A 19,945-nucleotide genomic window follows, 5' to 3' on the forward strand; every position below is an offset into this window, starting at 1 on the left:
GCTAGGAGGGCAGGGATGGCACGTAGGTTCGGGTCCATGTCTGTTCGTCGCGTCCAGCTGCTCCTTGCGTGTGTCGTCCTGATTTCCCGGCAGTTTTTGGCAGCCGGTAAATATTTTCCGTGCGGGATGACGTCGGTTCGAATCGTACTTCCTGGTTCGTGAAACGTAGGCTGGATGCGTACCGACGTCACGTCGGCTCCTTTCAGGATCGGAATTGTGTTTAGTTTCTGTTCGGTCGGTGTTTTGTTCGAATCGTACGGAAATGGTGTTTCCGTATGATTCGTACTTGCATTTTCGGATGGATTTCGCACCGGGTACGAGTCGGACGGAGAAAAGGCTCCGTCCGACGGTTCGTACCCGGTTTTTACCGGATCGGAATTGGCACCATAGTGTATATATATAGTGTATAATTTACTATTACCACTCCAGTAAGTGCAATAGTAGGGAAAGCGTTGGATAGCGGGAGGGTAAAAATTACTATTCCCACTCCAGAGAATGCAACAGTAGGGAAAGCGTTGGATAGCGGGAGGGTAAAAATGACTATTCCCACTCCAGAGAGTGCAAACATAGGGAAAACATTGGATAGCGTAGGGGTAAAAATTACTATTCCCACTCCAGAGAGTGCAACAGTAGGGAAAGCATTGGATAGCGGGAGGGTAACATTTACTATTCCCACTCCAGTGAGTGCAACAGTAGGGAAAGCGTTGGATAGCGTAGGGGTAACAATTACTATTCACACTCCAGAGAGTGCAACAGTAGGGAAAGCGTTGGATAGCGGGAGGGTAACATTTACTATTCCCACTCCAGTGAGTGCAACAGTAGGGAAAGCGTTGGATAGCGTAGGGGTAAAAATGACTATTCCCACTCCAGAGAGTGCAACAGTAGGGAAAGCGTTGGATAGCGGGAGGGTAAAAATTACTATTCCCACTCCAGAGAGTGCAATAATAGGGAAAACATTGGATAGCGTAGGGGTAAAAATTACTATTCCCACTCCAGAGAGTGCAACAGTAGGGAAAGCATTGGATAGCGGGAGGGTAACATTTACTATTCCCACTCCAGTGAGTGCAACAGTAGGGAAAGCGTTGGATAGCGTAGGGGTAAAAATTACTATTCCCACTCCAGAGAGTGCAACAGTAGGGAAAGCGTTGGATAGCGGGAGGGTAACATTTACTATTCCCACTCCAGTGAGTGCAACAGTAGGGAAAGCGTTGGATAGCGTAGGGGTAAAAATGACTATTCCCACTCCAGAGAGTGCAACAGTAGGGAAAGCGTTGGATAGCGGCAGGGTAAAAATTACTATTCCCACTCCAGAGAGTGCAATAATAGGGAAAACATTGGATAGCGTAGGGGTAAAAATTACTATTCCCACTCCAGAGAGTGCAACAGTAGGGAAAGCGTTGGATAGCGGGAGGGTAACATTTACTATTCCCACTCCAGTGAGTGCAACAGTAGGGAAAGCGTTGGATAGCGTAGGGGTAAAAATTACTATTCACACTCCAGAGAGTGCAACAGTAGGGAAAACGTTGGATAGCGGGAGGGTAACATTTACTATTCCCACTCCAGTGAGTGCAACAGTAGGGAAAGCGTTGGATAGCGTAGGGGTAAAAATTACTATTCCCACTCCAGAGAGTGCAACAGTAGGGAAAGCGTTGGATAGCGGGAGGGTAAAAATTACTATTCCCACTCCAGTGAGTGCAACAGTAGGGAAAGCGTTGGATAGCGGGAGGGTAAAAATTACTATTCCCACTCCAGTGAGTGCAACAGTAGGGAAAGCATTGGATAGCGTAGGGGTAAAAATTACTATTCCCACTCAAGTAAGTGCAATAGTAGAGAAAATAATAAATGTATTTTTATTTTTAAATTAATTAATTATTAATACAAAAACAAGTATTACCATTAATTACCAATCACACAAGAATTGATCATTTTTAAATACCAATACATTTTTGTTTAATTAATTAACAATTAATAATTAATTAACAAACAATTGTTTTTCAATAACAAACATTAATAAATGCAAATAATACCAATTAATAATTAATTTATAATATATTAATTAAGGATATACACAAATTATTTAAATAATTTTTTTTTCCAATTATATTACTTCCCACCATATTCCCGTATAAACACAATACCCGCTACAAATATTAATTGAATACAATTAACATAATTATCAATTTACCTATTAATACTAATTAATTACCAATTCATACTAATTATTTACAAATTAATAATTAATCAACAAACAATTAATTTGCAATACCAATTAATAATTAACTAATAACAATTAAATTACTTCCCACCCTATTCCCCTATAAACCCACAACCCGCTACAGAAGTAAAATGCAAAATTAAATTAAAGATATATTAATTAACAATATACACAAATAAATTACATAATTATTTATTTACAATTATATTACTTGCCACCATATTCCCCTATAAACACACTGCCCGCTACAAATATTAAATGAATACAATTAACATAATTATCAATTAAACAATTAATACAAATTAATTACCAATTAATACTAATTATTTACCAATTAATAATTAATCAACAACCAATTAATTTGCAATACCAATTAATAATTAACTAATCACAATTAAATTACTTCCCACCCTATTCCCCTATAAACCCACAACCCGTTACAGAAATAAAACGCAAAATTAAATTAAAAATAATTAATAATTCCTATAAATTATTATTTAATAATATATAATTAAATTACTTCCCACCATATTCCCCTATAAACCCACAACCCGCTACAGAAGTAAAACGCAAAATTAAATTAAAAATAATTAATAATTCCTATAAATTATTATTTAATGTACTATAATTAAATTACTTCCCACCCTACTCCCCTATAAACCCACAACCCGCTACGGAATTAAATTACAAAAAAATAAAAAAACATAAAATTCAATAATTTAAAAATATTCTAACATACATTCCAATATTAATACATACTTTTAACACATATACTAACACTTAAAACACTATAAAAAAATCGATATTTTTAACAACTATATTATTGCAATCGATATTTCTTACCTGTTTTTCGATATTCTTCACCACTATATTTTTGCAAGTCGATATTCTGTCCATTCGATATTAAAAACTCGATATTCTTGCTACTCGATATTTTTTTTTCGATATTATGTCTATTTACCGTTTGCTGCTCACCCCCTCGATCAGGCGCTCCAGTTCCCGGTCGGAGAACTTGCGCTTTCTCTTTCTGGCAGATTCTGCGCTGGTGCATCTTTCTCCATCCTAGTTGGGTAGGGTGGTAGTCCTGTCAGTGGTGTATCACTGGGCTCAGGCTGTCTCCAGTTCCTGCTCCTGTTTGCTCCTCTGCCGAGTGAATGAGGGTGGGGCTGCTGTACTTCCTGGTTGTGATGTAATTGGACCATTCCCAGCGCGACCCGTTTTTTGCAAAATCGCTATTAGCGATTTCGCAATTACCGATTTCGCTATTACCGGGATCGGTATTAGCGATTTCGGAAATACCGATATCGCTAATAGCTATTTCGGTGTTTGCTGTACTCGCTATTGTTGATTCGGTAAATATTAGCGATTTTTAAGGAATCACTAATTTTTGCCGAATCGGTTGATGCATCCTGAAAAGCGATTCCTTAATAACGATTCCTTATTTATCGCTATTAAGGAATCGCTATTGGATTTGTTGATGCATGTGCAACTATGAATGTTAAGATTTGACGGACTCAGCAACCCAAGAGATGGAAAGTGACTGCTGTACTACTGGTTTTGTCTGTATATGGTTGTTGTTTTTTACTGTATTTTGAATTGTATGGTTTTAATATCTGAAATGTATTAATCCCAGCTGATCTGGATCCATCATCTTTTTGCTGGCAGATGGCTCTCGGATCTGGAATTAGGCTTTTTCATAAGAGGCTCGGGGACCCCAACTATTTTAGGAGAGTAGGCTTTAAAATAATGAGTGATGTCATTTATATTTGACATGGGATTTGCACTAAATACGTAAAAGCTTCTTTAAAGAAAGATACACCACTTTGGGATAATCTCGCTTTTCCCCAAGCTTCGGAGACGGTCTGTAGGGTCTGGGCATGACATGGGATTTCAACACTGGCAATCTGTACAACCTGAATGGTTTTTTATGCTTTTCAGGATTGGAGGATAAGTATGAACTTCCTCATCGTGTTTTCTATAATTATTTGCACATTAAGGACTATCTATTGTCAGGATGTGAATTCCTGTTTGATATGGCAGGCTCAGAACTGACGTTGAATTATTATAAATCCACCAGGAAACCTTCGATTAATATGTTGCACCAAGGTTTCTATCAATATGTTTTGGGTGATACTGCCTCATTAGCTACAAAATGGAGCCCGTCTCTTGCATCTGAGATTCTACTATCAGAGATTCAGAGCGCATTAGACATACTTGATCTATCTGTACATTCTACTAATTTAAAACTACAACAGCTTTGGACAATGTGTCTCCTATATTATACCCTGGATAAACTTTCCCGCTGGGGAGTAAATTCTACCTTAGATAGGACTAAGGGCCTGATTATGATGTTAGTCGGAGCCACCGACAAGCTTCACCATGGATGCGGAACCGATCTACCTCAGGTCGGCAGTCCCGGCACCGCAATTGAGGATGTGACCGCACATGGTGCAGTCGCAAACTTCCATTTTACAATGGGAGCTTGTGAGGCGGTCCAAAACTGGCAACAGCACAAGCTCCCATTGTACAATGGAAGGTTTTGCACATCCCTGCACCATGTGCCCGGCACCTTATGGTGCCTGCCACACAGTTTAGGGATGTGAAGGGGGGCACCATAGGTGTCCCCCAGGGCCACAACCGGAGGGCCATGAGAGAAGGGGGCTCTGCTAGGGGCCTCCAAGGTCGCTTTCCAACAGCCTTTCCATGTCAGAAAGGCCGACATGGAAAGGCTATCAGAAACCAACATCATAATCCCGATGGCGGAAACATTGTCCTTAAGGGATTATCAGCGGTGTCTGACTGGCCGACCGACTCCTTGAGCCTGTCGGAACCGAGTTGGCTTCCCAAGTCGGTTTACACTCCGACCACCGACATTGTAATTCAGAGGTTGGAGTGTAAACTTTCCATGCTGGTTGGAAAGCCTCCGACCAGCGGTCGGACGCTTTCCGACCGACATCGAAATGAGGCCCTTAATGTCCTAAATGTAATCCACCAGTGGCATTCATTGTACATATGCTTGTGTTATGCCCTGTCTTACAATAGTTATGGGATGGGGTAACTAAGTTTATGGCAGACAGTCTGGGCCATCGAGTCTTACTATCTACGATAAAGTTGGGCGTTATGTCTGACTATGAGGCTGGCTTACGGTGCTTAACCACCAGTGGTGTAACGAACCTTGAGTGCCCCCCCCCCTGCAAACTACATAGAGGGGGCTCCCACACTCCGGAATCAGTAAGGATCTCTCAGGCCAGTGGCCCATGCACAGTCCCGAAGGGGCACCTGGAGCTGCAGGGCTATTGCTACACCTCTATTAACCACTATAATGTTAGTTTGAGCACGGCTTCGCATAGCAAGATCTCGTGTTTCCTCTGCCCCACCAACAGTGGTTGAGAGGTGTGTCCTCATCCAACAAATTCATGATTCTGAGTTAGCTCTGGCAAAAGCTAGAGGTCGTCTGTCTTTGGGAAAAATTGTGAAAAATTGGATTAATTTCAGCTGGGAATCTTCTTTTTCAAATTCAAATCATGAATAAAACTGTAAACCCTCTTTTCTTCTCATTTATTTTATCTACTCTGTTGGTATTTGCTCCTCCAGTCTGGATTGAAAAAATAAAAATGAATTAATAATAATTTAAAAAAAAGATTTCACAGACTGGATAGGCACACGTGAGAGCTTGTTTGAAGGGATGCTAAACACAGGAAAGAGCTGGCAGAAGAAGCAGAGGAACCAGAAACAAGATTGATGATATATGACGTACATTATGAGATCTTGAAAGGACATCTTTTATCAATAGATAGTGCGGTGTAAATTCTCTGATTACCAATAACTTACCCGTAACAACAATATAGACAGAAGCCTTCGCAGTCAGGTCGGTGGCCGCATTGTGAGCCACACACATGTAGTTCCCAATATCTTGTGAGGACACCTTCTCAACGGTGTATGTGCTAACAGGTCTGTTTAGATCAGCATCATTAAGAAACCACTGGTACTGCTGTTCTGGGAAGGATTCCGCAGTGCAGGATAAAGAGAGTTTTGTCCCGTTCTGCACTGAGTGAGGTCCTGGTGGGTCGATCCTCACGTCTTCCGGCCCATCTGGAAGGAAAGAGAGGAAGGTGACAGAGGAGAGGGTATGTGAGCTCTGCATGTCAGACATGAAGGGCCTCATTTATGAAAAGTGTTGCATCATTGTTGTAAAACAGCGATGCAGGACTTTGCGGTGCACCTTCCTTGCGACACCATGAATGCGCCGTATTTACTGTACAACGCTCCATGTCGCAAGGATGGACAGATACGTCAAGAGTCCTGATGTATCTGTCGGTGCAAAAATGGCGCATTGCTGGAGTGTGTTTGGAAACAGACGCAACTCCAGCAATGTGTCATTTTACATGGGGCAAGCCCCATGTGAAAAGGCTGGCATCACCCCTTATGCCTGCTTCAAGCAGGGGTAAGGATTTGACACAGTGATGCCATAGACGTGTCGCAGTGAAATCTCATATATTTCCCTGCAAGACTTCTGCGAGCCTTTTCTGCACCAGAACACCCACCCTGCATATATTATACCTGACGCACTCATGATGTAGCGCAGGGCTTTACAAAGTGACCCAACCGCGCCGTAAGGGCCTCATAAATAAGGTCCGAAGTGACAAATACCAGATGGGGGGGGGGCTGTGGGTTACTTACAGGCGACAGTCAGGGTCTGGGGGTCACTGGCGCTGCTGCTGACGGGGTTCATGGCCACGCACTGGTAGGTCCCTGAATCTCCCCGGGACACGTTGGTGATGGTCAGGGTTCTGTTATCTGGAGACTGAATGATATTTTCAGGTAGATCCGGGCTCTTATTAAAGGACCAGAGGATTGTAGTGGCGGTGCTCGAGGTGACACAGGTTATCTCAGCCTGACCCCGGTTCTCCACCAGTTGTGAGGGCTTAGAAGTCACTGTGGGTTTAGTCACCACCTCTGCAGCCAAAATAAAGAGACAGGATTAGTTGTGTGCAGTGCACTGCGCTTCTCCTCAGAGATGAATCAGGAAATGGACAGTAAAGAGCAAGGGAAGACAAACCTCTCTCTGCCCGAGTGTTTCCCACAATCTCACATGGGTTCGGTGCTTCTATATTAATGGTGTCAGAATCTCCAGAATAGGGTGACCACCTCTCTGTGGTTTACATGGACCATTCATAGCCCAATGTACCTTGGCCATAATGGCACTGGACGCTGTTTGTCCTTAATTTCAATGATGCCAGCCACGAGTCTGCGAGGTCTATTTGCACCTCTGGATTCCAGGAAATGATTTCCTAGTTCTACCAACATTCACCTCTTGTTGCATGTTCTCTTTTTCTGTCTCATGTCCCTAATTATCTTTTCTCTCCATAATGTGCTTTCTTGCCTCTTATAGTGCACGTCTCACTCTTTTTTTGGAGTGCATGTCTCACTTTCTTCTTATAGTGCATGTCTCACTCTCTTCTTATTGTGCACGTCTCACTCTCTTCTTATAGTGCACGTCTCACTCTCTTCTTATTGCGCACGTCTTACTCTCTTCTCATAGTGCACACCGCGCTCTCTTATTGTGCACTTCTAACTCTCTTCTTATTGTGCACGTCTCACTCTCTTCTTATAGTGCACGTCTCACTCTCTTCTTATAGTGCATGTCTCACTCTCTTCTTATTGTGCATGTCTCACTCTCTTCTAATTGTGCACATCTCACTCTCTTCTTATTGTGCACATCTCACTCTCTTCTTATAGTGCACGTCTCACTCTCTTCTTTTTGTGCATGTCTCACTCTCTTCTAATTGTGCACATCTCACTCTCTTCTTATTGTGCACATCTCACTTTCTTCTTATAGTGCACGTCTCACTCTCTTCTAATTGTGCACATCTCACTCTCTTCTTATTGTGCACATCTCACTCTCTTCCTATAGTGCACGTCTCACTCTCTTCTTATTGTGCATGTCTCACTCTCTTCTAATTGTGCACATCTCACTCTCTTCTTATTGTGCACATCTCACTCTCTTCTAATTGTGCACATCTCACTCTCTTCTTATAGTGCACATCTCACTCTCTTCTTATTGTGCACATCTCACTCTCTTCTTATAGTGCACGTCTCACTCTCTTCCTATAGTGCACGTCTCACTCTTCTTATTGTGCACATCTCACTCTCTTATTGTGCACGTCTCACTCTCTACTTATTGTGCACGTCTCACTCTCTTCTCATTGTGCATGTCTCCCTCTCTTCTTATTGTGCACGTTTCACTCTCTTCTAATTGTGCACATCTCACTCACCTCTTGTTGCATGTTGTCTCATGTCCCTAATTATCTTTACTCTCCATAATGTGCTTTCTTGCCTCTTTTTGTGCACGTCTCACTCTCTTCTTATAGTGCATGTCTCACTCTCTTCTTATTGTGCACGTCTCACTCTCTTCTTATAGTGCAAGTCTCACTCTGTTCTTATAGTGCATGTCTTACTCTCTTCTTATTGTGCACATCTCACTCTCTTCTAATTGTGCACATCACACTCTCTTCTTATAGTGCACGTCTCACTCTCTTCTTATTGTGCACATCTCACTCTCTTCTTATAGTGCAAGTCTCACTCTGTTCTTATAGTGCACGTCTCACTCTCTTCCTATAGTGCAAGTCTCACTCTGTTCTTATAGTGCATGTCTCACTCTGTTCTAATTGTGCACATCTCACTCTATTCTTATTGTGCACGTCTCCCTCTCTTCTAATTGTGCATGTCTCACTCTCTTCTTATAGTGCACATCTCACTCTCTTCTTATAGTGCATGTCTCACTCTCTTCTAATTGTGCACATCTCACTCATCTCTTGTTGCATGTTGTCTTTTTCTGTCTCATTTCCCTAATTATCTTTACTCTCCATAATGTTCTTTCTTGCCTTATTGTACACGTCTCAGTCTCTTCTTATAGTGCAGGCCATGCTCTCTTACTGTGCACATCTAACTCTCTCCTTATTGTGCATGTCTCACTGTTTTCTTGTAGTGCATGTCTCACTCTCTTCTTATAGTGCACGTCTCACTCACTTCTTATTGTGCATGTCTCACTATCTTCTTATAGTGCACATGTCACTCTCTTCTTATAGTGCACGTCTCACTCTCTTCTAATTGTGCACATCTCACTCACCTCTTGTTGCATGTTGTCTTTTTCTGTCTCATGTCCCTAATTATCTTTACTCTCCATAATGTGCTTTCTTGCCTCTTATTGTACACGTCTCAGTCTCTTCTTATAGTGCACGCCATGCTCTCTTACTGTGCACATCTAACTCTCTTCTTATAGTGCACGTCTCACTCACTTCTTATTGTGCACGTCTCACTCTTCTAATTGTGTACATCTCACTCTCTTCTTGTTGTGCATGTCTCACTCTCTTGTAATTGTGCCCATCTCACTCTCTACTTATTGTGCGTGTCTCACTCTCTAATTATTGTGTACGTCTCACTCTCTTCTTATTGTGTACATCTCACTCTCTACTTATTGTGCGTGTCTCACTCTCTTATTGTGCATGTCTCACTCTGTTCTTATTGTGCACATCTCACTCTCTTCTTATAGTGCACATCTAACTCTCTTCTTATAGTGCACGTCTCACTCACTTCTTATTGTGCACGTCTCACTCTTCTAATTGTGCACATCTCACTCTCTTCTTATTGTGCATGTCTCACTCTCTTGTAATTGTGCCCATCTCACTCTCTACTTATTGTGCATGTCTCACTCTCTAATTATTGTGTACATCTCACTCTCTTCTTATTGTGTACATCTCACTCTCTACTTGTTGTGCGTGTCTCACTCTCTTATTGTGCATGTCTCACTCTGTTCTTATTGTGCACGTCTCACTCTCTTCTTATTGTGCACGTCTCACTCTCTTCTTATTGTGCATGTCTCACTCTCTTGTAATTATGCCCATCTCACTCTCTACTTATTGTGCGTGTCTCACTCTCTAATTATTGTGTACGTCTCACTCTCTTCTTATTGTGTACATCTCACTCTCTACTTATTGTGCGTGTCTCACTCTCTTATTGTGCATGTCTCACTCTGTTCTTATTGTGCACATCTCACTCTCTTCTTATAGTGCACATCTAACTCTCTTCTCATAGTGCACGTCTCACTCACTTCTTATTGTGCACGTCTCACTCTTCTAATTGTGCACATCTCACTCTCTTCTTATTGTGCATGTCTCACTCTCTTGTAATTGTGCCCATCTCACTCTCTACTTATTGTGCATGTCTCACTCTCTAATTATTGTGTACGTCTCACTCTCTTCTTATTGTGTACATCTCACTCTCTACTTGTTGTGCGTGTCTCACTGTCTTATTGTGCATGTCTCACTCTGTTCTTATTGTGCACGTCTCACTCTCTTCTTATTGTGCACATCTCACTCTCTATTTATTGTGCGTGTCTCACTCTCTAATTATTGTGCACGTCTCACTCTCTACTTATTGTGCGTGTCTCACTCTCTTATTGTGCATGTCTCACTTTCTTGTAATTGTGCCCATCTCACTCTCTACTTATTGTGCGTGTCTCACTCTCTAATTATTGTGTACGTCTCACTCTCTTCTTATTGTGTACATCTCACTCTCTACTTATTGTGCGTGTCTCACTCTCTTATTGTGCATGTCTCACTCTGTTCTTATTGTGCACATCTCACTCTCTTCTTATAGTGCACATCTAACTATCTTCTTATAGTTCACATCTCACTCACTTCTTATTGTGCACGTCTCACTCTTCTAATTGTGCACATCTCACTCTCTTCTTATTGTGCATGTCTCACTCTCTTGTAATTGTGCCCATCTCACTCTCTACTTATTGTGCATGTCTCACTCTCTAATTATTGTGTACGTCTCACTCTCTTCCTATTGTGTACATCTCACTCTCTACTTGTTGTGCGTGTCTCACTCTCTTATTGTGCATGTCTCACTCTGTTCTTATTGTGCACGTCTCACTCTCTTCTTATTGTGCACATCTCACTCTCTATTTATTGTGCGTGTCTCACTCTCTAATTATTCTGCACGTCTCACTCTCTACTTATTGTGCGTGTCTCACTCTCTTATTATGCATGTCTCACTCTGTTCTTATTGTGCACGTCTCACTCTCTTCTTATTGTGCACGTCTCACTCTCTTCTTATTGTGCATGTCTCACTCTCTTGTAATTGTGCCCATCTCACTCTCTACCTATTGTGCGTGTCTCACTCTCTAATTATTGTGTACGTCTCACTCTCTTCTTATTGTGTACATCTCACTCTCTACTTATTGTGCATGTCTCACTCTCTTATTGTGCATGTCTCACTCTGTTCTTATTGTGCACATCTCACTCTCTTCTTATAGTGCACATCTAACTCTCTTCTTATAGTGCACGTCTCACTCACTTCTTATTGTGCACGTCTCACTCTTCTAATTGTGCACATCTCACTCTCTTCTTATTGTGCATGTCTCACTCTCTTGTTATTGTGCCCATCTCAATCTCTACTTATTGTGCATGTCTCACTCTCTAATTATTGTGTACGTCTCACTCTCTTCTTATTGTGTACATCTCACTCTCTACTTGTTGTGCGTGTCTCACTCTCTTATTGTGCATGTCTCACTCTGTTCTTATTGTGCACGTCTCACTCTCTTCTTATTGTGCACATCTCACTCTCTATTTATTGTGCGTGTCTCACTCTCTAATTATTGTGCACGTCTCACTCTCTACTTATTGTGCGTGTCTCACTCTCTTATTGTGCATGTCTCACTCTGTTCTTATTGTGCACGTCTCACTCTCTTCTTATTTTGCACGTCTCACTCTCTTCTTATTGTGCATGTCTCACTCTCTTGTAATTGTGCCCATCTCACTCTCTACTTATTGTGCGTGTCTCACTCTCTAATTATTGTGTACGTCTCACTCTCTTCTTATTCTGTACATCTCACTCTCTACTTATTGTGCGTGTCTCACTCTCTTATTGTGCATGTCTCACTCTGTTCTTATTGTGCACATCTCACTCTCTTCTTATAGTGCACATCTAACTCTCTTCTTATAGTGCACGTCTCACTCACTTCTTATTGTGCACGTCTCACTCTTCTAATTGTGCACATCTCACTCTCTTCTTATTGTGCATGTCTCACTCTCTTGTAATTGTGCCCATCTCACTCTCTACTTATTGTGCATGTCTCACTCTCTAATTATTGTGTACGTCTCACTCTCTTCCTATTGTGTACATCTCACTCTCTACTTGTTGTGCGTGTCTCACTCTCTTATTGTGCATGTCTCACTCTGTTCTTATTGTGCACGTCTCACTCTCTTCTTATTGTGCACATCTCACTCTCTATTTATTGTGCGTGCCTCACTCTCTAATTATTCTGCACGTCTCACTCTCTACTTATTGTGCATGTCTCAATCTCTTATTGTGCATGTCTCACTCTGTTCTTATTGTGCACGTCTCACTCTCTTCTTATTGTGCACGTCTCACTCTCTTCTTATTGTGCATGTCTCACTCTCTTGTAATTGTGCCCATCTCACTCTCTACTTATTGTGCGTGTCTCACTCTCTAATTATTGTGTACGTCTCACTCTCTTCTTATTGTGTACATCTCACTCTCTACTTATTGTGCATGTCTCACTCTCTTATTGTGCATGTCTCACTCTGTTCTTATTGTGCACATCTCACTCTCTTCTTATAGTGCACATCTAACTCTCTTCTTATAGTGTACGTCTCACTCACTTCTTATTGTGCACGTCTCACTCTTCTAATTGTGCACATCTCACTCTCTTCTTATTGTGCATGTCTCACTCTCTTGTAATTGTGCCCATCTCAATCTCTACTTATTGTGCATGTCTCACTCTCTAATTATTGTGTACGTCTCACTCTCTTCTTATTGTGTACATCTCACTCTCTACTTATTGTGCGTGTCTCACTCTCTTATTGTGCATGTCTCACACTGTTCTTATTGTGCACGTCTCACTCTCTTCTTATTGTGCACATCTCACTCTCTACTTATTGTGCGTGTCTCACTCTCTTATTGTGCATGTCTTACTCTCTTCTTATTGTGCACATCTCACTCTCTTCTAATTGTGCACATCACACTCTCTTCTTATAGTGCACGTCTCACTCTCTTCTTATTGTGCACATCTCACTCTCTTCTTATAGTGCAAGTCTCACTCTGTTCTTATAGTGCACGTCTCACTCTCTTCCTATAGTGCAAGTCTCACTCTGTTCTTATAGTGCATGGCTCACTCTGTTCTAATTGTGCACATCTCACTCTATTCTTATTGTGCACGTCTCCCTCTCTTCTAATTGTGCATGTCTCACTCTCTTCTTATAGTGCACATCTAACTCTCTTCTTATAGTGCATGTCTCACTCTCTTCTAATTGTGCACATCTCACTCATCTCTTGTTGCATGTTGTCTTTTTCTGTCTGATTTCCCTAATTATCTTTACTCTCCATAATGTTCTTTCTTGCCTTATTGTACACGTCTCAGTCTCTTCTTATAGTGCACGCCATGCTCTCTTACTGTGCACATCTAACTCTCTCCTTATTGTGCATGTCTCACTGTTTTCTTGTAGTGCATGTCTCACTCTCTTCTTATAGTGCACGTCTCTCTCACTTCTTATTGTGCATGTCTCACTATCTTCTTATAGTGCACATCTCACTCTCTTTTTATAGTGCACGTCTCACTCTCTTCTAATTGTGCACATCTCACTCACCTCTTGTTGCATGTTGTCTTTTTCTGTCTCATGTCCCTAATTATCTTTACTCTCCATAATGTGCTTTCTTGCCTCTTATTGTACACGTCTCAGTCTCTTCTTATAGTGCACGCCATGCTCTCTTACTGTGCACATCTAACTCTCTTCTTATAGTGCACGTCTCACTCACTTCTTATTGTGCACGTCTCACTCTTCTAATTGTGTACATCTCACTCTCTTCTTGTTGTGCATGTCTCACTCTCTTGTAATTGTGCCCATCTCACTCTCTACTTATTGTGCGTGTCTCACTCTCTAATTATTGTGTACGTCTCACTCTCTTCTTATTGTGTACATCTCACTCTCTACTTATTGTGCGTGTCTCACTCTCTTATTGTGCATGTCTCACTCTGTTCTTATTGTGCACATCTCACTCTCTTCTTATAGTGCACATCTAACTCTCTTCTTATAGTGCACGTCTCACTCACTTCTTATTGTGCACGTCTCACTCTTCTAATTGTGCACATCTCACTCTCTTCTTATTGTGCATGTCTCACTCTCTTGTAATTGTGCCCATCTCACTCTCTACTTATTGTGCATGTCTCACTCTCTAATTATTGTGTACATCTCACTCTCTTCTTATTGTGTACATCTCACTCTCTACTTGTTGTGCGTGTCTCACTCTCTTATTGTGCATGTCTCACTCTGTTCTTATTGTGCACGTCTCACTCTCTTCTTATTGTGCACATCTCACTCTCTATTTATTGTGCGTGTCTCACTCTCTAATTATTGTGCACGTCTCACTCTCTACTTATTTTGCGTGTCTCACTCTCTTATTGTGCATGTCTCACTCTGTTCTTATTGTGCACGTCTCACTCTCTTTTTATTGTGCACGTCTCACTCTCTTCTTATTGTGCATGTCTCACTATCTTGTAATTATGCCCATCTCACTCTCTACTTATTGTGCGTGTCTCACTCTCTAATTATTGTGTACGTCTCACTCTCTTCTTATTGTGTACATCTCACTCTCTACTTATTGTGCGTGTCTCACTCTCTTATTGTGCATGTCTCACTCTGTTCTTATTGTGCACATCTCACTCTCTTCTTATAGTGCACATCTAACTCTCTTCTCATAGTGCACGTCTCACTCACTTCTTATTGTGCACGTCTCACTCTTCTAATTGTGCACATCTCACTCTCTTCTTATTGTGCATGTCTCACTCTCTTGTAATTGTGCCCATCTCACTCTCTACTTATTGTGCATGTCTCACTCTCTAATTATTGTGTACGTCTCACTCTCTTCTTATTGTGTACATCTCACTCTCTACTTGTTGTGCGTGTCTCACTCTCTTATTGTGCATGTCTCACTCTGTTCTTATTGTGCACGTCTCACTCTCTTCTTATTGTGCACATCTCACTCTCTATTTATTGTGCGTGTCTCACTCTCTAATTATTGTGCACGTCTGTACTGCTCAATTTTTCTGGCCTTTTCTTGTGTTAAAGAATAACTAGTGTGACTTCAGTCTCTTTCCATCCAAGTCTAAGGGTTAGAGTAGTGTATAGAGCCTATTTATTAGGCACTTCGACATGATCCTGTGTTCTTCCCCATAGATCAGGGTTTGCACACATATCCTAGGGGATAGATTCGTTAGTATTAGGGGTAATCTGTTCTGTAGTGAGGGTATTTCATGGAGCTGTGCTGAATTCAGGCGTGGTAGGCCTTAAACGGGAGAGACTCCATCTTTCTTCCTGCTCCGGCAGCTTGGGATGCTTCTAGGTCATAGGCAGTGTTTTAGTTAGGAGGTGTTATTCGCTTGGAGAGAACCGGTTCAGGCCGGCCCTTATCGAAGGACTGTATTTTTCTTCATGCCGAAGACACTACATCAGGCCGGCCGGCTGGGAACGTGTCCTTGGCACGGGGAGGTACAAGAATTTGGTGGGCGGCAGGTTACGGGCTGGAATTTTCCATGAGAAAATGCACCTCTATATTAGTGAAAGTCTGAGGCAGATACTGGCACTTGCTTCAGTCCGTAGGCGGCACCTGGCCGTTAGCAGTAAAGCTACTACTTATTCCAGGGAAGACAGATGACAAACTTGAAGGTGGAGAAAAACCGAGAGACAGATATTCTTCTAACAGAATAGCCAAAGAGAAGAGAGTAGCCGATGAGGAAGAGGTCCCAGTGACTCGGAGAAAAGAGAAGGGAGTAGATCCGTGACTGCGGAGGTGTGAGTTCCAGGCGAAGCCGAGGCACAGACGAGAAGGGAACCTAGATGACCATTGAGTGCAGGCTACATACGACTAAGGTGATGTCGACTCCTTTTTATTAGAGTGTACAACCTAATCTTTCACTTTTTCTTTGCAGGTTATATGTTATATGGTGATGTTATGTGATCGTGTATGTAATGAATAAATAAAGTATCCAGTTTGTAGTGAACCAACATGTGCTATGTATTCTTGCATGAGAGGGTAGCCTATTCTTCTAGTCAGCTGTGACTTGATATGAACAGATGTTAACCCTGATCAGGTAAGTGGTAGCTGAATAAGGGAGGAAGGAGCCCCTCGAACCAGAGGACAAGTTGTGTTCTAACTGGCAGTTCTTGTGTGATCTGATAAATTGTAACACTGATTCCCTTGTTGTATGTTATGGTAATCATAGGATGAACTCGTGCTAAGGCTGCCGTCTGGGTAGGAAGTCCTGGGTCCACCTAGGACCGCGAGGCTGAGGCTGCCGTCTGGGTAGGAAGTCCTGGGTCCATCTAGGACCGCGAGGCTGAGGCTGCCGTCTGGGTAGGAAGTCCTGGGTCCATTTAGGACCGCGAGGCTGAGGCTGCCGTCTGGGTAGGAAGTCCTGGGTCCATCTAGGACCGCGAGGCTGAGGCTGCCGTCTGGGTAGGAAGTCCTGGGTCCATCTAGGATCGCGAGGCTGAGGCTGCCGTCTGGGTAGGAAGTCCTGGGTCCATCTAGGACCGCGAGGCTGAGGCTGCCGTCTGGGTAGGAAGTCCTGGGTCCATCTAGGATCGCGAGGCTGAGGCTGCCATCTGGGTAGGAAGTCCTGGGTCCATCTAGGACTGCGAGGCTGAGGCTGCCGTCTGGGTAGGAAGTCCTGGGTCCATCTAGGACCGCGAGGCTGAGGCTGCCGTCTGGGTAGGAAGTCCTGGGTCCATCTAGGACCGCGAGGCTGAGGCTGCCGTCTGGGTAGGAAGTCCTGGGTCCATCTAGGACCGCGAGGCTGAGGCTGCCGTCTGGGTAGGAAGTCCTGGGTCTACTTGGGACCGCGAGGCCGCCGATTATAAAAGATATATATATATATATATATGTGTATATTACCTACTGGCGATAGCCAGTAGGTAGTTATAGTTAGGACCACGTTTCCATAGGAAAACCTCAACATTCTATTTTGAATAACTTTGGCGCCGGTCGACGAATCCTCGCGAATTTCTCAAAATAGGTGGGGCGCTACGCTCCGCTCCTACCCTGAAAGTCTCGGGGGGATTCGTCAAGCGGGGGCTGAGATAAAAGGGGGGTCCCAAAACGCGTTTTTCCCATGCATTTTTCCATAGGACCTTTAGAACGAGCTACAGCCCGAATGGCTGAACAGAATTACTCAAAATTTGGCAGAGAGGTAGTCCCTAGGTCAAGGAAGTGCCTTTTGTAGGTTTGGTGTAAATCTGTTCAGTAGATTCTGAGAAAATAGCCTTTATATCAATATATATATCTGAGCCAGCTTACGGTACGCTTACCGTACGCTTACGGTAAGCGTACGGTGGCGTGCGCGAGCGCGATTCTGATTGGCTCTTAGATCTTAGTAAACATTCGAATCGGCCGAAACCAGGAAGCGGCGGCCGCCATTTTGTCTCTCGCACTGAGAGAGATTTTTAAAATCTGAAGCCCAAAAACATGTAAAGGGGCTGTTTTGACAACTCCCTCCCACATAGTCATGTTGAGGGAGTCCCCAAACATCCCCCAAGTGCAAAAACGGTTTTATTTTTTTTTCGGCAATTTCGCGGGGTACGCTTACCGTACGCTTACGGTAAGCGTACGGTAAAAAAATAAAAATAAAAAAAACACTATCCACACTTACCCCACCCCCTGTGCTTTTGGTGGCTGATGGCCACCAAATGTGCATTGATTTTATTACAATGGAAAAAAACACTATCCACACTTACCCCACCCCCTGTGCTTTTGGTGGCCGTAGGCCACCAAATGTACAGGGCTTATTATAAGGGAAAAAAACTTAGCATTTAAAAAACCGTACTAATTCACTGAAAAAACCATAGGTTTCACACACGTTATAGTTAGGAATTAGCATTTAAAAAACCTTGCAAATTCACTGAAAAAACCATAGGTTTCACACATGTTATAGTTAGTGGAAATTTTACTCGTAAAAAACCAGTGAAATTGCCCCGTTATAGTTAGCGCAGGCAACTATAACTCACGCGACCGCAATCCTCTGCTGATGACATATGTGTCTTTATGAAAAAAAAATATTTGTAATATATGTATAGCTAAAAATGTATGGAAGAAGACATGGGCAAATAAGTGTCTAAATACAGTATTAGCATCAGCAGAGGATTGCGGTCGCGTGAGTTATAGTTGCCTGCGCTAACTATAACGGGGCAATTTCACTGGTTTTTTAAGAGTAAAATTTCCACTAACTATAACATGTGTGAAACCTATGGTTTTTTCAGTGAATATATATATATATAGAGATATATATATATATATATAGTAGGAATTCCCTGTCCTTAGGTGGTATATATATATACATGTGGTTACTTATTGTGGATAGGCCCTAGGGAGGGGGTAACGTTCTGGCTGGGTTAGAGAGGCTCTGATGAGCGGGTTCTATCTGATCCGAAAACCCAAGCAGAACATTTGGCGTCACGAACCGTTTACGAAACCTGTGTGCGTTGTGTTGTATTGTGTTTGCTTTCGGCGTGCGCGTGGTTTTGTTTGTATATTCTTTGTGATATACTTGTGTGTCTAGCCTTTCTTCTTCTTTCTTTTCTTTTACTTCTTCTTTCTTTTTCAAGATGTTTTCTAGAAAATCTAAATCTACTTTTAAGTTGCCCGTTGATATTCCCGGATGGGATTCAACGCCTTATGAAGCCTTAGCCCATGAGTGGGCTGATTCTACTGGTTTGAGTGAGAATTGGAATTCTTCTTTGGAGCTGGCGGAGCCGGCTAATGTGATTACTTGTTTACAGAAGGCACCCGTATCGAAGGGTGAGGAGGTTCCCGTTTTGGGTCGCAGAGGTTGGATTGTTCTGTCTGCGTACCGCATTCTGCATGAGAGGTTGTTGAAGTTACAGATATCTCTTAAGTATGTGGAAGCGCACTTTGTTGAGATTCAGAATTCTCATACTCTGTTGCGGTGTCAAAATAAGTTGCTTGCTGACAAACTTGAGACTTACCAAACTATTGCTGAAAGGGCGGCTGTGCGAATTGCTCGTTATAAATACAAAAATAGGCGTGGTCGGGTTTCGACGCGGAAGGTGCGTCTGGTCGTGGCGAAAGCCGGACTAGATTGGAATCCTGATGAATGGGATGGTAATATCTGGAACTCGAGTGATTCTTGTTCCTCGGGTGAAGAGTCTGCTAAGCGCGAGTCCTCTCGCTCCGGCCATGCTTGTAAGTCTGCTTCTCGCACCTCTGATGGTGCACCCCGTGATTACGCTCGTTCTTCGAGTGGGATCGATGCTTCTCACACTGATTGTCCCTCTACGAGTACTGATCGGGCTCCTTGTGATGCTCGTCCCGCGGTCTCTGCGCACCCAGTTTTTCGTCGGAAGTTGCAACATTCTCCCAATGCTCCGCAGGGTGTTTCTTTAGACTCTTTAGAAGACTTCACTCAACAAGAAATTAGTGATATTTTGCAGCGATTTCGACAGCGAGCTGGTGAGTCTTTGCTCACATGGATGGTGCGCCTTTATGAACTGGGCGCTGCTGGTATTATGTTGGATACTGGCGATTGTTTGAAATTCTGTTCCTTGAGTTTGGATTCTACTGTGCAGGATCATTTTCGTAATTATAATGGTGGTGGTCAGATTTCTTTACTCCAATTGGCGACTGAGGGTT

The 19,945-nt window shown here is 42.7% G+C and overlaps 1 protein-coding gene across 2 annotated transcripts in view; it reads right to left on the reverse strand.

The window, feature by feature from the left end:
- Window positions 1–19,945, reverse strand: part of LOC146808739 (cell adhesion molecule CEACAM6-like) — a 668,079-nt gene that overhangs the window by 121,026 nt on the left and 527,108 nt on the right. Inside the window, exons 4-5 of one of the 2 annotated variants that reach the window (XM_085615553.1) lie at window positions 6,896–7,171; window positions 6,047–6,307 (exon numbers count right to left, since the gene is read on the reverse strand). In XM_085615553.1, the coding sequence (XP_085471679.1) occupies window positions 6,047–6,307; window positions 6,896–7,171 (537 nt within the window). The remainder of the gene's footprint in view (window positions 1–6,046; window positions 6,308–6,895; window positions 7,172–19,945) is intronic. The other variant, XM_085615554.1, reaches the window with a different exon arrangement.

The sequence above is a fragment of the Triturus cristatus genome, chromosome 7 (genome assembly GCF_964204655.1).
Source record: "Triturus cristatus chromosome 7, aTriCri1.1, whole genome shotgun sequence".
Lineage (NCBI taxonomy): Eukaryota > Metazoa > Chordata > Amphibia > Caudata > Salamandridae > Triturus > Triturus cristatus.